At 38.4% G+C, this 22218-nt stretch overlaps 1 protein-coding gene across 6 annotated transcripts in view; it reads right to left on the reverse strand.

Annotated features, from left to right (window-relative positions):
* The window catches only part of znf326 (zinc finger protein 326), a 35036-nt gene extending 21290 nt beyond the window's left edge, over window positions 1-13746 (reverse strand). For 2 of the 6 annotated variants that reach the window (XM_062978044.1, XM_008109277.3), the window contains exons 1-4: window positions 13520-13677; window positions 8278-8401; window positions 5855-6260; window positions 2559-2688 (exon numbers count right to left, since the gene is read on the reverse strand). In XM_062978044.1, coding sequence (XP_062834114.1) covers window positions 2559-2688; window positions 5855-6260; window positions 8278-8401; window positions 13520-13535 — 676 coding nt within the window. In that variant the 5' untranslated portion in view covers window positions 13536-13677. Of the gene's footprint in view, window positions 1-392; window positions 472-756; window positions 792-2492; window positions 2689-5854; window positions 6261-8277; window positions 8402-13519 lie in introns of all 6 variants that reach the window. The other 4 variants (XM_062978043.1, XM_003220104.4, XM_008109275.3 and 1 more) reach the window with 3 other exon arrangements.
* Between the last annotated feature and the right edge of the window lie 8472 nt (window positions 13747-22218).

Consider the following 22218-nt stretch of genomic DNA (forward strand, 5'->3'; position numbering starts at 1 on the left):
ATTTATCTATAAGAAACGTGGCTAAATTTAAATGGGGATTACATGAGATTGTAGTTTTGGGATGTGTCTTTCAGCTACATATGGTAAATGATTTATCCTATACTTAAAATCCAAAACATAGCCTACTTTCTGGATAGCCCTCGTATTACAAAGAGTAGGCAAGTTTAGTACATTCACTTAAATAACGGCAGTAATGCTAAAAGAAACAAAAATTTGAAAAAGTACACATGATCCAAATGTAGAAAAAGAAAATATTAATCCAAGCAAATAAACTAATAAATTTGACACAAAGAGAAAGAATACAGTCAAGTGCAATTTTTCCAAATAAATTTCACCAGGTGAAGCTAGAGGGACTGTATCTTGAATTTTACCTAGTAAAACCAACAGCTTACCTTCAAAGGCCTGAAAAATGTTATCATAGGTATCTTTTTTGAAGTCTTCATCTGTAACTGGGTCATATGTTTTCATTTCCTAATTAAAGGTCAAATGCAATGGAAACTATAATATTCTGTTTAAAGAAATATTCTAACCATACATAACACAAAAATTCTCCTTCTTATTACCAACAGCACTTTCTTATGAAACAGCATATGTAGCTGTCCTAATTCCTTCAGAGAAAAAGACTGTGAAAACCAACTGTACTTACAAATATCACTCCTGATCCGTACCTTTCTGACTAACATAAGTGATTGTTACTGGCAGGCACTCAAATGCTTGCTGTGATGTGTAATATTTTGCAAAACCGGAGATATTTACCTCTGGAATTATTTTGTTGCTTGAAGCCCCGGGTTCTATTTGCATGAAAGAAGGAAGACATTTAAACAGAATCAAACTGCAATGAATTGTTTTATCTCACTAGCTATTTTTGGAGTGTGAGGGAATCCTTGGCAAACAGAAAATAGGGTTTTTTTACAGAAAACTGAAAAAATGCATTAAGGAAATAAAAGTATCAGGTTATATCAGAATTGCAATGAAAATACATGTTATCTGTCTTAACAAAACTTGAAAGTGGACGAAAATATGTGGGATTATATCATCATACTGTGTAACTGGTTTTCCATTCATTTCTTGTATGTGTTAATTTCAGTTCAAAACCATGTTATTATTACATTCAAAATTACATTGCTGTACCTGACCAGATCAATTTTCTTTAGTTATTCTCAGACCAGTATTAAATAGCATACAAACAATCCAATGCAGAGAGAACTTAACAATAAATGTCTATTAGCTTGTTCATTAAATCACGAAAGTAAACTCATATATCCTAGTAGAAGATCTAGTTTTAAGCGTTGGGATATTCAGAATAAGTTCTGATAATAATTTGGTGGTTAATGAAATGAAGTAAACATTTAAGGGTAACATTTTATTGTGGATTTGTTATTGGTTAAAAAAGACACCTATGAGGCATAAGCAGGAGTCATTTTAGATTCAAGAAAGAGGGAACATTTGTACTCAAAGCCAAAAATAGGAGAGAGACATAAGGATCTGAACATGTTATTGATTAATATCTAAGATTTGTTAAATATAGCATTTTAGTCCTCACATCATCACCTTATATGATGAGTTCTTCTGATTAACTTTTCCTTCCCCATGGGAAAAACATTCACTGAAGAAGGAATAAAATGTAGTCTTTTGAGTTGTCCCTCCAAGAGCAAAACCAATCCATCAGCACTGGTACTGAGTTGCCCAGCTTCAGTCCTCAAGGAATACATGAGGGAAGCATGATGCAAAATACTGCAACCATTTTCTCTCTCATCCCCACACAAAACCTATGCATTACCATAATGGGGCTCTCACTAGTACAAAGATCTCATAGAAGAGGAAATAAATCATTAGAACCTTTACACAATCCATGTTATTCAAAACGCAATGCAGAGACCATTCGAAAAACATATTGACATGTAAAACGTACATAGAACAATATGCATGTAGGCACATGTGCGAGCACACTTTACAAATGATAATCATTAATACTGCATGTCCCCAAATGGTTTCTCAACAATGAGATGAATACAGAAAAAAATATTAAGGGACTTTAGTTGTGGTTTTTAAATAAAGTCCACATTTAGAGTGAGCTAAGTGACAAGTGGTTTCAGTATAGGGGGATCTGGCTATCAATTTCCATAAACATTCAAACATTTAGATGTGAGTTGTTCAAAAAGTTGTTCTTAGTAACAGCCCTACAGCATCTCATCTAGCAAGCAGTCTTCACAATAAAAAAGCCAGAAAATGTTTCAGAATACATGTATATATACACGAGGATCAAATTTCTACATTAAAAAAACAGAGGCATAGTATATAGGCACAAAGTGAAAAAAGTGACTCTCCTGTATCAGAATAAAGTATGTAATCAATTGTAATCAATTTCTATGTATATATGGCTTCAATGGGGATTTGAGGCTAAAAAATGAAGAATGGCAAAGCATCATAAATATGCCCCTCAGAAAATGTTAATTAGCGCTATAATTCGCATCTTTCATTCAATTACTTACTAGGTTTGTTTTGGTTCATCTTCACATTAGGTTTTGTCAGTTTGGGTTTCTTGATAAATGTCCCACCTGGTTTGTTATACGGCTGCTGTATCATTTTTCTCTTTATTCCTCGTGCAGCTACAGCTGCAGAACTGGGTTTGTTATGATAGTCTACCACAATTCCAGGTCTATGCATGCCTCCAAAGTCTCCCATGTACTGTAAATGGGTGAAGAGCAAGTATTAGGAAATGATGTGGCTGACTAAAAGCAGCCTAACTCTTACATCAATATATTTTAAAATATTTTAACTCAAGAAAACAAGACAAGACTAGTCAATTAACACACATCAAAATTGCAAGCTTATTAGTTTTACAATTACTTGACCATACATTTTTGTATCAAATGGATTTCTGCTTATGCAAAGTCATTAGTCCAGTTCACAAGTCTTATTCAAATTTTAGTTGTATTCCCTCTCTTCAGAGTCTCCAGATAATACTTTTAAGAAAAAGTATATACACATCTACAAGGCTAAATGAAGTTATGTGACAGCTCAGGCAAAAATAGGAGTTCTAAGGAAACAATGGGATGTGGAGAAAATCTCTCCATAGGGATTTGTAAAATGTTTTATAAGATAATGTTTTATTTATTCAAAACTGGCAGTAATAAGAAAAAAAATTATATTTATGCTATAAAATTCACATATAATTGTAATAATAATCATACTGTGACTATAGGAGAATGTTTCTGTCTAAACAATGTACTTTTCTAAAAATTTATTTTCACAATTCACTTTTTTCTTCTCAAAAATTACAACATGTGATTATATAACCCAAGATGCAGCATTTTATGTTCTCTCACACATATTCACAATTTTGCTTGTACAAAATTAAGAGTACAACACTACTGACTTCGCTAGTACTTATTCCCAGCTACATTTGAGTAAGACTTCAAAGCAGCATGTGGAAGTAATCAGGTATTGAAATCAGTAGCACTTATTTCTAAGTAGAAATACATGTAATGCACTGTAATATGTGTATACTTTTCAGGCTGCAAGAATAAGTTAACCTGGAAATAAATTTCACTATTCAGGAGGATTCTATTTCTGAGTCTACACACAGAATTATTTTATCTAAGCTTCCCCGATAAAATCTTTTCCTCTAACTGGAAGCCTAGAACTGTTAAAATTACTGTGTAAATTTCATGAACATGTTGGATTTGTAAATATTTATAACCATTCCCTGCATGTGTTTCTCCCATGTGACTTCTTGGGTAAAAATGCAATATTTCCAGAAAAGTTGCATCTTTATCCAACAGCTGACACTTTTGAGTGTTTTCAGATAAAAAGCTATGTATTTCTCCAATTTTGAGGTAATGGGTTGCACACCTCAAAACATTACCAATAAATTCTTTTCTAAAACAGAATGGATATGATGGTGAACATAATAAATTAAAGCCCTATTGTATTAAATTCTTCCTAAGCAGGAGATATGTATTTTGCAAAAAGCACCAACTCATGCTAGTCACTGTTGTTAAAAGTCTGTTCTCTTTCTCTCATCCCAGACATCTGCAAAATGATATAAGATGTATAAAATAGTTTCTGTAATAGATTTTGTGACACTAAATATTGAAGTAAACTGAAGAGAAGGAAGCAGAAAAATACAGAGTGCTGAAATGTAGGCCTGCTTTTCTATTAGTAGACTTAACTGACCTACTTATATATGTAAGTAACAGTCACTGGCTCATCTGACTGGATGAGTGAAATCATATAAGCAGAAATAAATATACTGCCAATAAAGCTTTAATATAAATAAGTAACCACAATGAAAACAGTAGAACTGTAAAATATGTCCCTGGTTTCACTAACACTTAGCTGGAAGAGGCCAGAATATATTAAGAAATCAAGAAAATATAAATATGCTAACAAAATCCATGCACAAATTCTACATTTCAATTTGCCCACATACTGGACCATAGTAAAGAACAATCTAGCAATAAATCAAATTATCATATGCATAAATCAAATGACACTTTCTAGGCAATTTACATTTGCATGAGCAAATATTTCCAGAATCTATTAAAGGTGCAATGCATTTTAAATACAGTAAGCATGTTAATTCCTCAAAATGTTTAAAGTTTAAAAATTTGCTATAACAATCAATTCACTACAATTTTAACTCATTCAATCTCGTAAGTCAACTTTTAGAAAATCTATCACTGGAAGAGCTACACAAATCTGCAGATGTTATTATGAAATCACATCCAAGTTTCTTGCTTTCTCCTCACCCCAGCTCTCTTTATGATGGATTAAACCTAGTCATGCCAATTATACCCTTCAGAATGTTACATGAGAAAAACCATTTCTGAATATATTATACACAAAGATTACCTACAAAAATTATCTTGCCTTCTATATTCAAATTATAACTCAGCTACTTATTTTTAAAAGTCAACTACCAGAAACACATTAAGATACCATATGTAGGTTTAATGGATTAACTATGCATATGGAAATAAGATATAATATTATAAAAGCAAGTTAATGGGACATCATCACCTTAGAAAAGGAGTATTCTAACAGTAATGCAGAAAGTTTTAATTGCCTGGGTTTTGTTTTATGCTAATATCCGAGCTTTACTTTATTCACAATCTTTCAGCTGCACTTTTGAATTTGTACTGAACCCTTACATTCAGCATGCAAATTGTAATCTGGAATTATCACACAACTGTTAGACATCACAATAAAGGTGCATTAAGTTAGTTTTCATTCTGCATGATTGGTTTTTAAGTTGATGGCATCCCTTTAACTATGGTTTTAAATCAACTCATTTCTCATCACCTACCTTTATTAGACCCACCCTTCCATTCAAGTCTATTGATTTTACATTAAGCTAAATATGAGTGCAAAGAACCAAACTCCTACCTACATGGACAAAATCCACTGTATTACATTCGCCCTCTGAAATTAAAAACTATACATATACATACATTGCACCTTTAAGCTACTCATACTGAGAAAGGTTCTAATTAACCTTTACAATGTTTCAAGACTTCTCCCACTAGCCAAGATGCTAGTGTTAACAAGGAAAAATGCAATTCCTTTTAACCCCTTTTAGACCAAACCCATTGCCTTAATAGTCACATTTCAAACAAGGAGAGATTCAATAAAGCCTTAGCAACTAATCTCTTCATGCTTTTACATGTAAATGGAGAGACAGAGTACTGTGTTCTGGGTAAACACCAAACCAGATTGGAAGGTCATCAACCCTAACAGTTTGGCCAAAAGTGCACTGCAACATACAGTGTCGTTTGTTTTAAATGCTATGGTCTTTAAAGGGTTTAAAAGAGTGACTAGTGAAAAGAATCTGAGAAGATTCTGTACTTACTCCTCGGCCACGGCCTCTGCCTGTTGATGGTCCTCCAAAAGCATCATAGTTTCTGCTTCCAAATCCACTGTCAGGGTAAGCAGGCGTTCCTCTCCCCCGAGAGCCTACAGGTGCAGGCTTCATATGGGGTGAAGAAAAACTGCTGTAGGAAGAGTAAGTCTCTCTTCCTCTGTCCTCCATAAACCCAGGCCTCAATTTTGAGCGTGAGTAAGGTGCTTCCCAGCTAGACCCGCCCTGGTTTCTACCTCCGAAAGAGTCAAGGCTATTCCGGTAGTTGCTGTCAAATCGACCACCATAACTACCTCCGAAGCGGCTTTGTTCGGGCTCATTATAACCATAGCCAGATCTGTACAGATCTCGCCCACCCAGAGAAGACCCGGAGTCGTAAGACTCATAAGGTCCAAACCTGGAAAAGTTGCAGTGAGGAAAAAAACAGTAAGCTTACTAAAGTTAAACATTTCAAAAGACAAGTAATCAGTTGACATTTATCAACTAAAAATCAATGCATATCTTACTGTGTTAGGGTTTGCCTTGATTAGGGCTGGGCAATTCCAAACTGTGACCAGACAGAAAGCTATCTGAGCCACTTTTCCGTAAAAATAATGTTCAAGTTCAAAATACCTGAACTTCAATAATTTTGTTTTTCAGCAATATTTAAACCTCATTGTTTGTGCCCAGACCTAGTCTTACCAATGCAGGCACCTGCACAGCCTTTTAACTGTTAATGTAACAGTTCTGTCTTTAAAGTAATGCCTATAACAGTTCAACAGCACTTTAGGGGTTTGGCCCTTCACTGGGAATTTTGTGACAATATCAATAATGAGAAGCGATTACTATAATTCATTTTTTTCTTTTATACCTTGAAAAATTCAGATCATTTATTTGCTTTTTGTATTATGCCACTTTCTAAATATAATTTCCAACATCTCTTATATTCTATAGGCAACATATGCTCCTCCAGATTGCAATTCACTTTATCCTTCAACACTGGCTATGCTAGCTAGAACTGTTGGAAATTTCAACTCAATGACATATGGTAGGCCACACATTCCCCACCTGTGGTATAAAGTAAGCACTTCTATACAGAACTGAAGAGACAAAGTAAGTCTTCAGTATCTGTGTGCAATAAAAGTGGGGAAAGGCTATGCACAGCATGTAAATACCCATTCCCCAAAAGCCACAGGCGATGTTTCAATTATTAATTGAATACAAAATAGCAGAGTTAAGGGAAACATCAATGTCATGTAGAACTGTACAGGAAAGGGGAATATAGTTTTAAAATACAGCTAAATAATGAGAAATAAAAATATTTTAATTAAAAAGCACAAACTGGTAAGAACTATATGGCCCTCATGTATAATTCTTCTTTCAAATAACTTCAGTCACACAAGACTTGAATATTGAAACATCATCTAAAGATCACTCCGTCCATAACAACCATAAAAACAATTTCATGTATTAACTGTTGAGAATGCTCTGATCATATGCAGATTACTAGATGGTAGGTACTGTTTATTATTGCTTCTCAGGTAATTTAACTATGTACAAGTAGTAAATATATAAACCATTTTGAAAAGCACTGTTTCCTGGTGTCTTAATCATCACTATCACAATAACATATGGATTCAAGTTTGTCTACCTATAGTCTTTCAATGACATTCAAAACTCAGCTAGGTTTAATAGTTCAGCTAATTTTTTAAAAATCTGCAAGTCTTAGAAGAAAGCCAATTTTTTTACAAATATTTACAATCTTAAGTTAGTATACATGAACTTAAGACACAGTGCAAATCCAAAAGCTTTTCAAAAACAGTGCTAGAAAATTTGCAGAATAACCCTAAAGGCCCATTTTAGTGTAATTAGTACCTGCCAATAAAATAATCTGGACATGAGACGTTGCCTATTAGAGAATATCCTTGCAAAATATATTAGCATTAAAGTAGATAAAAGTGCTCCTTTCATATAGAAAGTTGAAATTAGACAAATACATTTGATTCACTTTCAGATGGCTCCTCTTTCTGCTATAGATTCTATAAGGCTACTAATGTTAGATACAGATAAATACAAATAGGATAACAAATTTGAAAGCAGTTCTGCAATGAACACATACACTGTCAAAATAAACTAAACACGTTTTTTGAAAAAAAATATGCTGTGCAGTATTTTCATCACTTACACTGTACAGTTACTGTAGTATATTCAAGAAACACTTAAACTGGATAAAACTATATAATAGGATGGGGAACATGTGACCTTCCAGAGGTTGCTGGACTTCACTTCTGTCAGCCTGACACCACAGACCTTATTATAGCCAATAGGAGGTGTAGTGCAGCAGCAACAACTGGGAATCCACAGGCTTCCCACATTTGCTACAGACTGCAATTATGCTATGTTCGATAGACAAAACAATTGATTCAGTATTTTACCTGTTACCTCCTCCTCCTCCACCACCGCCACCTCCATGGCTTTCCATTCCATATGACTGATTCATATAAGAGTCCATAGGTCTTGGGCCACCATAGGCACCATGTCCATAGTCACGGTCCATTTCTAAGGAAGGAAAAATACAAGTTTATTTAAAATGAAACTTAACCCCTCAATATCTCTCTGTGCAATGACTTAATGATTATACAGTCAGTCCTCCACATTCTCTGGGATTAGGGGGAAAACTGTTTAAAAAAAAAACCTGAGAAAACACTCCCTGAGGTTTAGATCACAGAATCATATATACAATTAACAGTGGCATTATTGAGCTTGTGGAATTAAATTGCTGAAGTTAATCTTCAGCTATCACTACTTCATTTGATCACAAGAATGACACCCCAAGGCTAGCTGTACAACATGCAGAGGTCAAAACACAAGATTTACAGTACTGAAGCTGTGTTTTTGGTTGCCACCTGCTGGGCAGAAGTAATATAACTTTTAATACATATTTCATGTCATAAAGAGATTTTTCATATAGAGAATTTAAATTGTCCTCAATCTACTCATGCTGAGATTTATCATTGCTATTGGTGCCGAACATTATAATGTTTTAACATTGAGAGATTTATAATGCAAACAAACTTATGGATCAAGATGTAGTCAAATGAAATACTGTATTATGTTTCATATAAGAGAGCATGAAACACCTATATTCTGCGTATTCATCTTTACACTTGTATTCAGTAGCAGCATATTCTTCTCAAGAGTTGATTCTCCTCTAACTCAACTAGGAATATGCTAGTATTAAAGGAATTCAGACTCTGTAGGAATCGTTTGCAAGATTTTTCCAACAATAGAATAGAACAAACCTCATTTTAAGTTCTGAACATACCTGTGTTTATTTTTTGAAAGGAGTAAATCTTTATAAAATTAAGTTGCATTAACACATCTCAAGGGCAAAAGGCTGGGGGATACGGAGTTAGAAACTCTAGGATACAAGAACAGTGCCTTGATAGGATTCTTGCACTGAACAGTGAACACAAATTTTACAATGAATTCAGTTTGGGAAGAAATAAATATTTATAACAAATGTGACCATCTAGGAAACAAAGAAATGATTGCACTTGCTGAACAGATGCTGTTAAGATGTGGTAAAGTATACAAAGTCCTAGACTCATACTTGTGAAGACATGCCAATTGCTTTTGAGGACTCATATTTTGTTTTCCAGTCCTGTTTCTTATTTCAGTGAGGAAATAAGAAAAGATAGTAGTAAAATAGACTGAGTTAAGGGACCGGAGAAGTTTACCAATCACAGCAGATAAAGGAGCCAAGGGAAACAGCTCTCAAAATTATTATTTTAAGGTTACATTACTAAAATTAATTTGATAATTTACTTCATTCCCAAAAGTCAGATTTTTCCAAACTACATGACATTTTAAGGATATATCTGGACTACAAAACAAAATTCAGAAATTTGGATCTTAATCCACATTATTCTTTTATCTATGAAACTGTAGGGAGCTCTCTGCTTTACAGGTACTTGGAATTCCATAATACTCCAAAATTGACCAGATGGGTGGATGAGATAGTAACACCTTTGCTTGCTGATGGTTCAGTGTACACAACTTTGTCCCCTGCACAAAATGATTAAAAATGTATTAAAATTATCTTCAGGCCATATGTAGAAAGCATATATGAAACATGAATAAATTTCACATTTAGATTTGTATTCTGTCTTCAAAATCACTAGTTATGTAAACATAGCAAACTTCAAATGAAATATTGTGACAAAATTTCCAGAATATAGAATACTGATTTTCATTTTGGTCAACCAATAGTTATTACCACTAGATAAAACTGGACATTTTTCTTAAAGCTGATCAGCTTTATTTCCCTACTTGAAAGTCTCCACTGAAAGTATCAAGGGTGCATCTATCTACACTATAGAACACATGCAGTTTAACAACACTTTAACTGCCATAGGCTCAACGCTATGGAATCATGGGAGTTGTAGTCTGGCAAGGCTCCAGCTCTTCTTTCACAGAGTAGGCTATGTACTTTCAAACCTACAGCTCCCATGTTTCTATAGCAGAAATTTCCAACCTGTGAATTGCAACACGTTTGTCAGCAGCAGCATGCAGGTGTGTCACCCAAATGTAGCGAGAAATGTCAAGAAATTGGAAATGTCTGTTATTATCTTTAAAAGCATATATTTTTAAATTATAAATGAATGGCTTTCATATTGGGTCCACACCCCTTTTGTTATTATAATTTATGTATGTGTCTCTTATCAGGAGTTGGTTTAACCTCCAGTTTGCCAGTAACACTGAATTACTGTGTATAAATGATGCAGGCAAAAAAAAGTGTGACCAACATGAAATGTTTGGAAAGCATTGTTCTATAGCAGGGGTTCTCACACTTTTTCAGCTGTTGAGTTTCTTGTGGAGCCCCAAGAAATGTTTATATATTATCTATATATATAAAAGAGTGATGGCATCACGGCAATTCACAAAACAACAAAAGTACACGCCCCCCAACCTCAAAATTTGACAACACAACCAATCATCCACGCCTCAAGGTTGATACAACAAAAAGAAAAGAAAAATAAAGTCCTAATTAGAGGGAGAGCAATAATTTTTTTATCCAATGGCTGCCAGTTTAGAGGGCTAATCTCTGCCCACTTGGTTGCCTAGCAACCAAGGGACAGCCAGCTTTCAGTTAGGGGACAGGCCGATTTAGGCCTCACTTAGACTTCTTCCACAGATTATCTAATTTTCACTGGATTATATGGCAGTGTAGACTCAAGGCCCTTCCACACAGCTATATAACCCATTTATAATCTTATATTATCTGCTTTGCACTGGATTATCTTGACTCCACTTCAGTGTGCATTTTATACAGCTGTGAAGAAGGAGCCTCATATAATCCAGTTCTAAGCAGATAATTTAAGATTATCAATATACAGTAGAGTCTCACTTATCCAACGTAAACAGGCCGGCAGGATAAGTGAATATGTTGGATAATAAGAAGGGATTCAGGAAAAGCCAATTAAACATCAAATTAGGTAATCATTATACAAATTAAGCACCAAAACATCATATTATACAACAAATTTGACAGAAAAAGTAGTTCAATGCGCAGTAATGCTATGTAGTATTTACAGTAGAGTCTCACTTATCCAACACTCGCTTATCCAACGTTCTGGATTATCCAACGCATTTTTGTAGTCAATGCTTTCAATATATCATGATATTTTGGTGCTTAAATTCGTAAATACAGTAATTACAATATAACATTACTGCCTATTGGACTACTTTTTCTGCAAGGCCATTACATCCTAATCATTTTTCCTAATTGCAGCATTCATACTTGCCTCCAACAAACAAAAAAAACCAATCAGAAATATTGTATATTCACAACCTTTAGGAAATAATATCCCCTGATGGCGCAGCGTGTTAAAGCGCTGAGCTGCTGAACTTCTGGACCGAAAGGCCACAGGTTTGAATTGGGGGAGCGGAGAGAGCCCCACTGTTAGCCCCAGCTTCTGCCAACCCAGAAGTTTGAAAACATGCAAATGTGAGTGCATCAATAGGTACTGCTCCGGCGGGAAGGTAACGCCGCTCCATGTAGTCATCCCACATGACCTTGGAGGAGTCTGCGGACAACGCTGGCTCTTCGGCTTAGAAATGGAGATGAGCACCAACCTCCAGAGTCAGACACGACTGGACTTAATGACTGAGGAAAACCTTTACCCTTGACCTTAACTACCACCAATTCCTCAATACTTTATTTCCCATACCACCATACTTCGCCACAGCAACGTGTGGCCGGGCACAGCTAGTATTATATATAATGTAAATATATCAGGCGTGGTCCGGGTCAGTGGCAGATGGATGGAGAGTGTTTCAAGTAATTCACACAGTGCAAAAAAAGGAAAGAGAGAACAATACAATATTTAAAATGAAGAACTATTTTAACCAACATCAACTTAACAGTATTTCAGTGGAAAACCCTCTGAGCCATGCAGTCCAATCTCATTCTGCCATGCAGGAAAAGCACAATCAAAGCATCACCAACAGATGGCCACCCAGTCTTTGCAATAATAATAATAATAGCAAAATCTTCATGGCCATCCAGTCCATTTCCCTTATGCCATGCAGTTCAACTTGGTACACAGATCCAACAAATACTGGGCAGGGCTGCCCTGGGAATCTGGGAGTTGTAGTCCACCTGTATCCAAAGAGCACTGAACCTGGCCAACAACTGAACTGGACCAAACTTGGCACACTGACACAACATTTTATTTATTTACAACATTTCTCACCCAAGGGGACTCAATACTAATGATGGCCAACTGCACATACAGGCTTGGTTTGGGGGTGATTGATCTTGGCATACGGGAGTTGTAGTTCACCCTTATTCAGAGAGTACTGAACCCAGTTGATGTCGGATCTGGACCAAACTTGGCACACACACCCAACATGGCCGGCTGGGCATACAGGAAGGGTTTGGGCATAAGTGATCTTGGATCTGGGAGTTTTAGTTCACCCTTCTCCAGAGAGCACTGAACCCAGCCGACAAATGCCCTTTTCAAATAACCCTGGGTCCCCAAGTTAGTATGTCTATGTATATGTGTGTGTAAAAATATAATAGTTTATATTATATTTATTGTTTATTAACATTATTTATAAAAATATATTATTTATTCCATCTATTATTCCATGTATTATTTATTCTATATTATTTCCCTTATGCCTTGAGAAAGGAGGATGAAGATGATGTCATTCCTTCCTCATTCAATCCCCATTTGCATTGAAATCCCCAAATGAGCCATTCTTGCCTCACAATAGTATTTGTTCTAATATTTTATTCTAATACTTTATTCGTATTTCTTTTTCTCCGTCTGGCTTTTATTACTATTTTGTAATACTAATGATTTTCGGAACCTTGATTAGCATTGAATGGCCTTGCAGCTTCAAAGCCTGGCTGATTCCTGCCTGAGGGAATCCTTTGTTGGGAGGAGTTAGCCGGCCCTGATTGATTCAACCTGTAAAAGGCGAAAGGGGGGGGGGGGGCTTTACTAAAGGAAGGCCAGAAGTCAGGCCCAAGCGCGGGCCTTCTTTCCCGCCAGGCCTCTGACGCCGCCATTTTGGGCCGGGGCCCCTCCTCGGCCGCCTTCCTCTCTGTCTCTCTGTCTCTCTGTCTCTCTCTCTTTCTTTCGGCCCCGGCGCCCAAGAGCTCACCTTCCCCGTAATCCATGGCGGCGACGGCCCTAAGGTGCTCCTCGTCACCCGCTTCGTTGCTGCAGCTACCGCAAAGGCTCGACGACGCGGACTGAGAGAAAGGACGGAAGAGAGAAGAGGCGCGGCAGAGACGTCCCAAGCTCCCGCCTCCCACGCGGCGTCGAGGCTCGCTGATTGGTCGAGCGACCCCTCGGCGGAGCGTCAGGCCTATGGAGAGCGGCCGCGCGGAGGGCTAGAAAGGTCTGCGAAGGCGCTGATGTATCCCCCTACCGGCGGCGGGAAGGAACCTTTCCGTCGCTAGACTTTTCAATAGGCCTCTCCTTTGGCTTGGACTTCAACTCCCAGAATTCCTGAGGATTGGCTCTACTGGCTGAGGATTATGGGAGGTGTAGTTTAACACACCAGGAGGCCCAAGGTTACAATGTTAGTTGCTAAAATGGACCAAAAAGATAGTGAAGGAGGCAATGAAATGAAAGGGATAGCATGCTTGAATTTTGCCCATTAATTTTGCCCATAAGTGACTATGTTATTGGGTTGCTGTGAGTTTTCTGGGCTGCATGGCCATGTTGCAGAAGCATTATCTCCTGGCGTTTCGCCCACATCTATGGCAGGCATCCTCAAAGGTTGTGAGATCTGTTGGAAACTAGGCAAGGAAGGTTTATATATCCGTGGATGGTCCAGGCGGGAGAAAGATCTATTGTGTGTTGGAGGCAAGTGTGAATATTTCCATTTATCACCTTGATTAGCATTGAATGGCCTTGCAGCTTCAAAGCCTGGCTGATTCCTGCCTGAGGGAATCCTTTGTTGGGAGGAGTTAGCTGGCCCTGATTGATTCATGTCTGGAATTCCCCTGGTTTCTGCGTGTTGTTCTTTATTTACTGTCCTGATTTTAGAGTTTTTTAATATTGGTAGACAGATTTTGATCATTTTTATAGTTTCCTCCTTTCTGTTCCACATGCTTACAGCCACTCCTTGTTCCTTTGACCTAGATTCCACTGTAAAAAACATGTATCTCTAAGGAGAACAAGTGTTAAATTTGGAACTGTGTAAGTATATTGCAATGTTGTTGTTTTTTATAGTTGTTATTCAATGGATAGGTAGTTACTTATATTTTATGTGTGTAACTATTGGTTTCTTTGATATATATTTCACAATGTAAATGACATGTATCTCTAAAGAGAACATGTGTTACGTTTGGAACCATGTTAGTATTAGGCAATGGGTGATGTTCTATGGATATATTTTCTTACTTATATTAGTGTACGTAACTATTTTCAGACCACCAGAGGAAGGCCTGATGCAGGGCCGAAACCGGTCGTGGCGGACTTATTCTTCCCAGCATTAGAATACACAACGCCGACTGCATTTCAATGTATATTGGACAATCCATTTGAGGATGTTTGTTATTACTGTGAATTTAACGCCGACTGCATTTCAATGTATATTGGACAATCCATTTGATGTTGTTTGTTATTACTGTGAATTTAAACGGTATAACTAATTTGCCAGACATATTGTTTACTGAACTGGTTTATTTTTAATTGTATATATGGTAGGTCATTTGTGTTTGAGTTGACTCAGGAACCCATTTAGATTGTACTTCCCTGAGTAGTCTGACATGTAGTTGTTAGCGTGGTCCAGCACTTCTGTGTTCTCAAGTAATATGCTGTGTCGAGGTTGGTTCGTCAAGTGCTCTGTTGTGGCTGACTTCTCTGAGTTAGTCTGCAGTGCCTTTCATGTTCCTTGATTTGTGTTCGGGAAATGCTCCATTTGGTAGTCCCTATGTAGATACAACGGTTGATCCTAACCGCCCACCGCCAGTTACATCACGATGTAACTTCGCTGCCACCAATCTAATTGTATTGATCTTCGGCCACACTATTCACTCTTCCCTGTCCCACTAGCCCACCTACCACTGGAATCAGTTCCAGAGCCACTCAAAAATGAAGGGAAACCCCGACTTAAAGGGTGATGGCTATTATGCAGACAGGCCCCCTTCCTATATTGATGCACAGAAAGACATGCTGAATTCTTGTGAAGTATGAACAGATTTGTGACGTTTATTTGATCTAGAACAAGGAGGTTGCTCAGATATTAGGAGAGGTAATGTGTAATGGTTTCAGAAGATTATCAAGCTGTCTCCTTAAAAGAAAAAGGTTTCTTGTCTTACACAGAACTATGTTCATTCACAGGAGAACTAATCGGGCTTTTCAAAATCTTTCAGTCCTCCCTTCCGGAGGCTCCTAATATCAGCCTTCTGTCCCTTAGAGGCTCTCTAAGAAAATGTAGCACTTCTCCCCCAAGGCTATTTTTAATTCCCTCCTCACAGAGGTTCTTTTTCTCTGAGCCCCAAACACTTCCTTTTTTGTTGTCGAAGGCTTTCATGGCCGGGATCACAGGGTTGTTGTATGTCTTTCGGGCTGTGTGGCCATGTTCCAGAAGTATTCTCTCCTGACGTTTCGCCCACATCTATGGCAGGCATCCTCAGAGGTTGTGAGATATGGATAAACTAAGTAAGGAAAGGAAAGAATATATATCTGTGTAGAGTCCAGGGTGTGGCAAGAGTCCTTTGTCACTGGGAAGCCAGCATTGTTTCAGTTAATCACCCTAATTAGCATTGGAAAGGTTTTTGTCTCTTGCCTGGGGGCATCCTTTGTTCAGTCATTACTGTGCCCTGAGAGTGTTGGTTCCCATCTACTGTTTTGATTTTAGAGTTTTGTAATACTGGTAGCCAGATTTTGTTCATTTTCATGGTTTCTTCTTTTCTGTTGAAATTGTCCACATGCTTGTGGATTTCAATGGCTTCTCTGTGTAGGCAATGATTCTGGCCATGAAAGCCCTCAACAACAGAATATAGTATCCCTGCCCAACTTACCTGAAATTTGCCTTTTAATCAAAAGATTATCTCATCTCCCTGCCGCCACCTAGGCTTATGAAGTTGTTGCGAGGATTAAAGCTAAATAATAGACCTGAAATTTAGCTATTCGAGTATTCACTATTGTTTTTTAAAACTGAAATCTGAAACTTTGATTAAAGTCGATGCTTAGATTCAAGGCTATGTGGTTCTGCTTTGTTTATGATGCAGATATGGAATAGGTTGACCCTGTGTGTGTGTGTGTGTGTGTGTGTGTCTGTCTGTCTGTCTGTCTGTCTTCAAGTCACCTGTCAACTTACAGCAGGGGTCCCCAAACTAAGGCCCGGGGGCCGGATGCGGCCCATCGAAGCCATTTATCCGGCCCCCACGGCACAAGGGCAGAAGGGGGTTGGGCTAAATGACCCAAGGGGTCTCTTCTTCTTTTACAACCATTATTATCATTATCATTATCATTATTATTATTATTAACATTGAGGCTGGGTGGCCATCTGTCAGGGATGCTTTGCTTGTGCTTTTGGTGCACAAAGGCAGAAAGGGGTTGGACTAAATGGCCCAAGGGGGTCGCCTTCCAACCCTCTTTATTATTATTATGATTATTATTATCAACACAACGACGTTGTATGGCACAGCAAACAAGATAGATATGCTGGATTTCGTTTCGCAAAACCACAAGTCGAGCACTTCCCAAGTGTCTAGGACTGTGTGATGTATTTTCGGATGATGCGTGCAGATCCCAGTAGGGTGGCCTTTTGCAGTTGGCAGATGGTGATTTTGTCAATGTCTATTGTTTCCAAATGCCGGCTGAGATTTTTTGGCACAGCACCCAGTGTGCCCATCACCACCGGGGCCACCTGTATTGGTTTCTGCCAGAGTCTTTGAAGTTCAATCTTGAGGTCCTGATAGCGGCTGAGTTTTTCCTGTTGTTTTTCGTCAATGTGACTGTCACCTGGGATGGCGACATCAATGATCCAAACCTTTTTCTTTTCCACAACTGTGATGTCTGGTGTGTTGTGTTCCAGAACTTTGTCAGTCTGGATTCGGAAGTCCCACAGTATCTTTGCGTGCTCATTTTCCAATACTTTTGCAGGTTTGTGATCCCACCAGTTCTTTGCTGCTGGGAGGTGGTACTTGAGGCAGAAGTTCCAATGGATCATTTGGGCCACATAGTTGTGCCTCTGTTTGTAGTCTGTCTGTGCGATTTTCTTACAGCAGCTGAGGATATGATCAATGGTTTCGTCGGTTTCCTTGCACAGTCTGCATTTTGGGTCATCAGCTGATTTTTCGATCTTGGCCTGAATTGCATTTGTTCTGATGTCTTGCTCTTGGGCTGCAAGGATCAGGCCTTCTGTCTCCTTCTTCAGGGTCCCATTCGTGAGCCAGAGCCAGGTCTTCTCCTTATCAGCTTTTCCTTCAATTTTGTCAAGGGTTCAATTTTGTCAAGCCCCCCCCCCCCCGCAGGTGCCACCTTGACGTGGTGGGGGGGGCTTAGCTGCTCCAATGATGACTGAGGGCTGTGCTGGCGGTAGTGTAACTACCGGCAGGTCCAACCAAGCCAGAGAGGCCTCAGCTGAGGAGCAGGACTAAGAGCACCGAACCCATTAGCATTATGGAGAATCAAACCAAAACAAAGTCTATACTGGCTCGGTCGTCGCCCAGGATAAAAAGGACCGCGGTGGATGCTGCTGATTCTGGACATCCATCGACAAGTGGGCTACGGAATCATCAAACCCCAAATGAACAGTCACAGAAGCGGCAAAAATATACAATGCCAGAAAACCACACAATTATGATGATGATGATGATGATTATTATTATTATTAACATTGAGGCTGGGTGGCCATCTGTTAGGAGTGCTTTGCTTGTGCTTTCAGTGCACAGAGGCAGAAGGGGATTGGACTCAATGGCCCAAAGGGTCTTTCCAACCCTCTTTTTTATTATTGTTATTGTTATTATTATTATTATTATTAATTATTATTATTATTATTGCTCGGTGGCCAACTATAGTCCGGCCCTCCAACGGTCCGAAGGATCGTGAACTGGCCCCCTGTTTAAAAAGTTTGGGGACCCCTGACTTACAGCAACCCCATGCACTTCATAGCTTTTTCTTAGGGCTTCATCACATGCAAGTGTCCCCCCATTTCCACACACTTTGAAAACCGTTCATAGACAAAGTACCACAGAGCCCATCATATGATGCAGAGAGATTGCTGGCTGTTATTCATGATATTTGGTCAATGAACTGTGTCAGAAGTGTGGAGAAATGGGGAGAACTGAAGCCAGGGATAGATAGTCTTCTGAGCACCTGATGTTCCTGGAAATGAGAGAAAGCTCTTAAAAACACATGTGGGATGGAATCTGTCAAATTTGTCCATGTTGAATCATTTCAGTGATGTAGAGAAATAGGCATTTTAAGAACAGTGCCTTGGGTCTCCTCTAAAGTAACAGGATTGAGAGGGAAAGTAAAGGAACCCAGAAGTGATGTTTTAAGAATGATGCCTTTTTAGAATAGATGACCACCCATTCAGAAAAAAAAGTTGTTGTTGTCATGGAAGTTTTTAACAACCCTGATATTTGTTGGAGGACAAACTGCCAAAAATATCAGCTCCAACAAATTTCCCACTTGTGTTGCAGACAATTTCAAGGTCCAGAAGGTGAAGAGGCAACAAGGGGATCAGCTATTTTAGGTCTGATCCTAATCAACAGTGATGAGCTGATAAATGGGTGGATGTGTTGGGTTCCTTAGATGAGAGTGACCACGTTCTTCTAGAGCTTGTTATACAGTGGAAAGGGGGAGTCAAGCATAGAAACTCACTTTAAGAAAGCTGAGGGAAAAACTGAGTGTGATCCCATGGTCATAAATACTAAGACAGAAAGGAGTTCATGATGGAGTGTTGTGTGGTTTCCATTCTGGTTATGGTCTAGCAACATTTTTTCCTGCTTAATTTGAAGATCCTCTGAAGATGCCAGCCACAAATGCAGGCAAAACTTCAGGAGAAAATGCTGCTAGAAACATGGCTATACAGACTGGAAACAACACAATACTCCAGTGATTCCAGCTGTGATAGCCTTTGACAATACATTGAACATCTCTCCCTAAGCACATGGTTGAGAAGGAGGAGGTGATGCTGTGTGATGGAAATAAGTAAATTCTCCGTATTCTTTAAAAGTCGGAATCCCATGCAAAGAAGACAATTCTACATACAAGAAGATAATTTCCCCTGCTTTCCCCAGCTCCGTCTGATAAAGTCCTTAGGTAAGGAGTACTCAAAAGTGGTTTTGCCAGTACCTTCCTTTGGTACTGGCATTCCTTGGCGTTCTGCCGTCCAAGTCCTAACCAGGGTTGACCCTGCTTAGCTCCCAAGATCAGACAGGGTATTTGGGTACATTGAAAAATGTTATCATAAGGAAATATATACTTCATTAGGGACATGGTGGTTGAATCGCCAGTACAGAATGATAAGGTCCTCAACAACAAATCAACATTTGATGCCAAATTCAGGACAAGCAACAGAAACAGAAACAAAACACAGAGACGTAAGAATATATGTGGACATTGATATTAAGCCTTTATACTTGAGATAAGCAGAAGGTTGAAGGAGGAAAATGAAAAGAAATTGGATCCCTGGGCCAAGCAAGTGTGTTGCAGATGTACAATCTCAGACAAACAAATGGACAAGATGGTGTTGTAGCCTGAGAAACCACCGAGTTGCTGCCGGTTCAAATCTGCTTAAAACAAAGCCTCTTTCTTTCCTCTCTGTGGGACTTCAAAAAAGTGAAAAGCAAGGAAGACAAAGAAATGGAAAGACAAAAAGGCATAGAATAAGACTGCTGTCTCTAACAGCAGTGGGAAAGGTCCAGATCACAAAGGTCCAGGCCAGAATACCCCAGAATTTAACTTTGTGTGTGAAAGACTGAGCTGGCAGTACAATTATATGCACATTTATTTTATGCAGGTCCTTGGCTCCTTAAAAGAAGTAAGATGAGATATAAATAATATAACATAGCACAGCCTCACTGCGTTCAGTAAGGTTTACTCCAAGGTAAATTGTTTCAGATGGCAGCCACAGCCTTCACTTTATATAACAACTATGATTTTTATTTCTTGTCAGTATTGTTACCCTATCCAAAAGAAGAGAACAATCTTTCGTATATTCTCACCATTGCAGCTCCAAGATGTTTGATTTGAATGGCACTATAACTGTTATTCTTTAGGGAACACATCTTGTGTCTGGCTCTTTTGTGTTTTATTCAAAGGAAACAAGTTGTCACTAGAAATATTCTTTAGCAGTTCTTGTAATCCCGAATTCTTCCTCTCTTTGTATTCTCTACTCAACAGCTTAGATTATTATCAGTTCAATCTGGCCTGAAATATAAATCCTAGTAAAAGAAACTTAAAAAAAAATGCATTTAAAAACTTGATAGTGATGTATCAAAGGAGGCATGAAGTATCAAGAACAACAACAAAAAGCCAATGAACCAGTGTACATTTATAACATGAGCGTCAATTTTGTCTATAATAGGAGGATCATTTGTCATTTTGTAGTGACTTCAGCTATGACCGCAGAGAGGTCCATGCTCTCTAAACTAAACCAGATCAGCCTGGACAGATTACAGGCACTTTGGGTTGAAGGCAAAGCTACAGAGGTTTATTATGATTTGACCAAATACGATGCAAGTACAAGGAATATGCTTCAAAAGGCACACACATAAATTCATAGAAAAATGCATGAAATTTTATATAGTTCTGACAACTATTCAGACTTCCTGCTCCCACTCCTAATCGGCTGAAAAGAGAGGCAGGCCCAAAGATCCCTGTGGTGGGAAGGGCGACAACTGGTAGTTGGTCAGTTCAAAGTATCAATCCATTGCAGGGACACCTCCCCCCCCCCCCCAAAGAATGTGGACCTGGAGGAAATGGTGATGTGGGTATGCTGGTGAGTCCCTGATTAACTTAAATGTCCAGTTCTGTGTGAAACAAAGGGTGCAAGTCCCAAAAGACAAAGGTGGTAATTCTAGACAATCAAGAGCTTGACTGCCCAGTCACTGAGTTAATGAATTCATGTTTGTTGAACCCCCTCTTCCATGGGAGTGGTAGACTCTCAGCTTCAAGTTGAATGAACAAACATCCTGAGCTCATCTTCGTGACAAAGGATCATCAGTCTGCATATACACAGAAAGGTTTTGGTATTTATCTGGCTTGGGAAATAGCTGGAGGGACCCTGGCTGTGGTCTCAAGGGATTATGCAAACTGAGAGCACTGAAAGGTAGCTGACTTCTAGATAGATCTTGATACATTTTATACATTTAGGAATTGATATATCATATAAATGATACAAGTTATACATAAAATATCAAGTTGATACATTTATTATAGGGTTAGATTTGAGAGAGTTTATAGAGCACAGCTGCTGCTAGGTACATCCCAGAGCCTCTAGTGCAGGGGTCCTCAAACTTTTTAAGCAGAGGGCTGGTCCACAATCCTTTAGACTGCGGAGGGGCCGAATTATCATTTGGAAAAAATACGAACAAATTCCTATGCACACTGCATATGTCTTATTTGTAGTGCAAAACAACAATAGCAATGAAAGAACAATACAATATTTAAAAATGAAAACCATTTTAACCAGCATAAACCTATCAGGATTTCAATGGGAAATGTGTAACTGCTACTGGCCAATGAGATAGTCAAGTGAATTAGGATTGTTGTTGTTGTTGTTGTTGTTGTTGTTGTTGTTGTGTGCTTTCAAGTCATTTCAGACTTTGGGTGAGCCTAAGTCTAAAATTATTTATTTATTTATTTACTACATTTATTTACTACATTTAT

Source organism: Anolis carolinensis, chromosome 4 (genome assembly GCF_035594765.1).
Source record: "Anolis carolinensis isolate JA03-04 chromosome 4, rAnoCar3.1.pri, whole genome shotgun sequence".
In the NCBI taxonomy this organism is placed as follows: domain Eukaryota; kingdom Metazoa; phylum Chordata; class Lepidosauria; order Squamata; family Dactyloidae; genus Anolis; species Anolis carolinensis.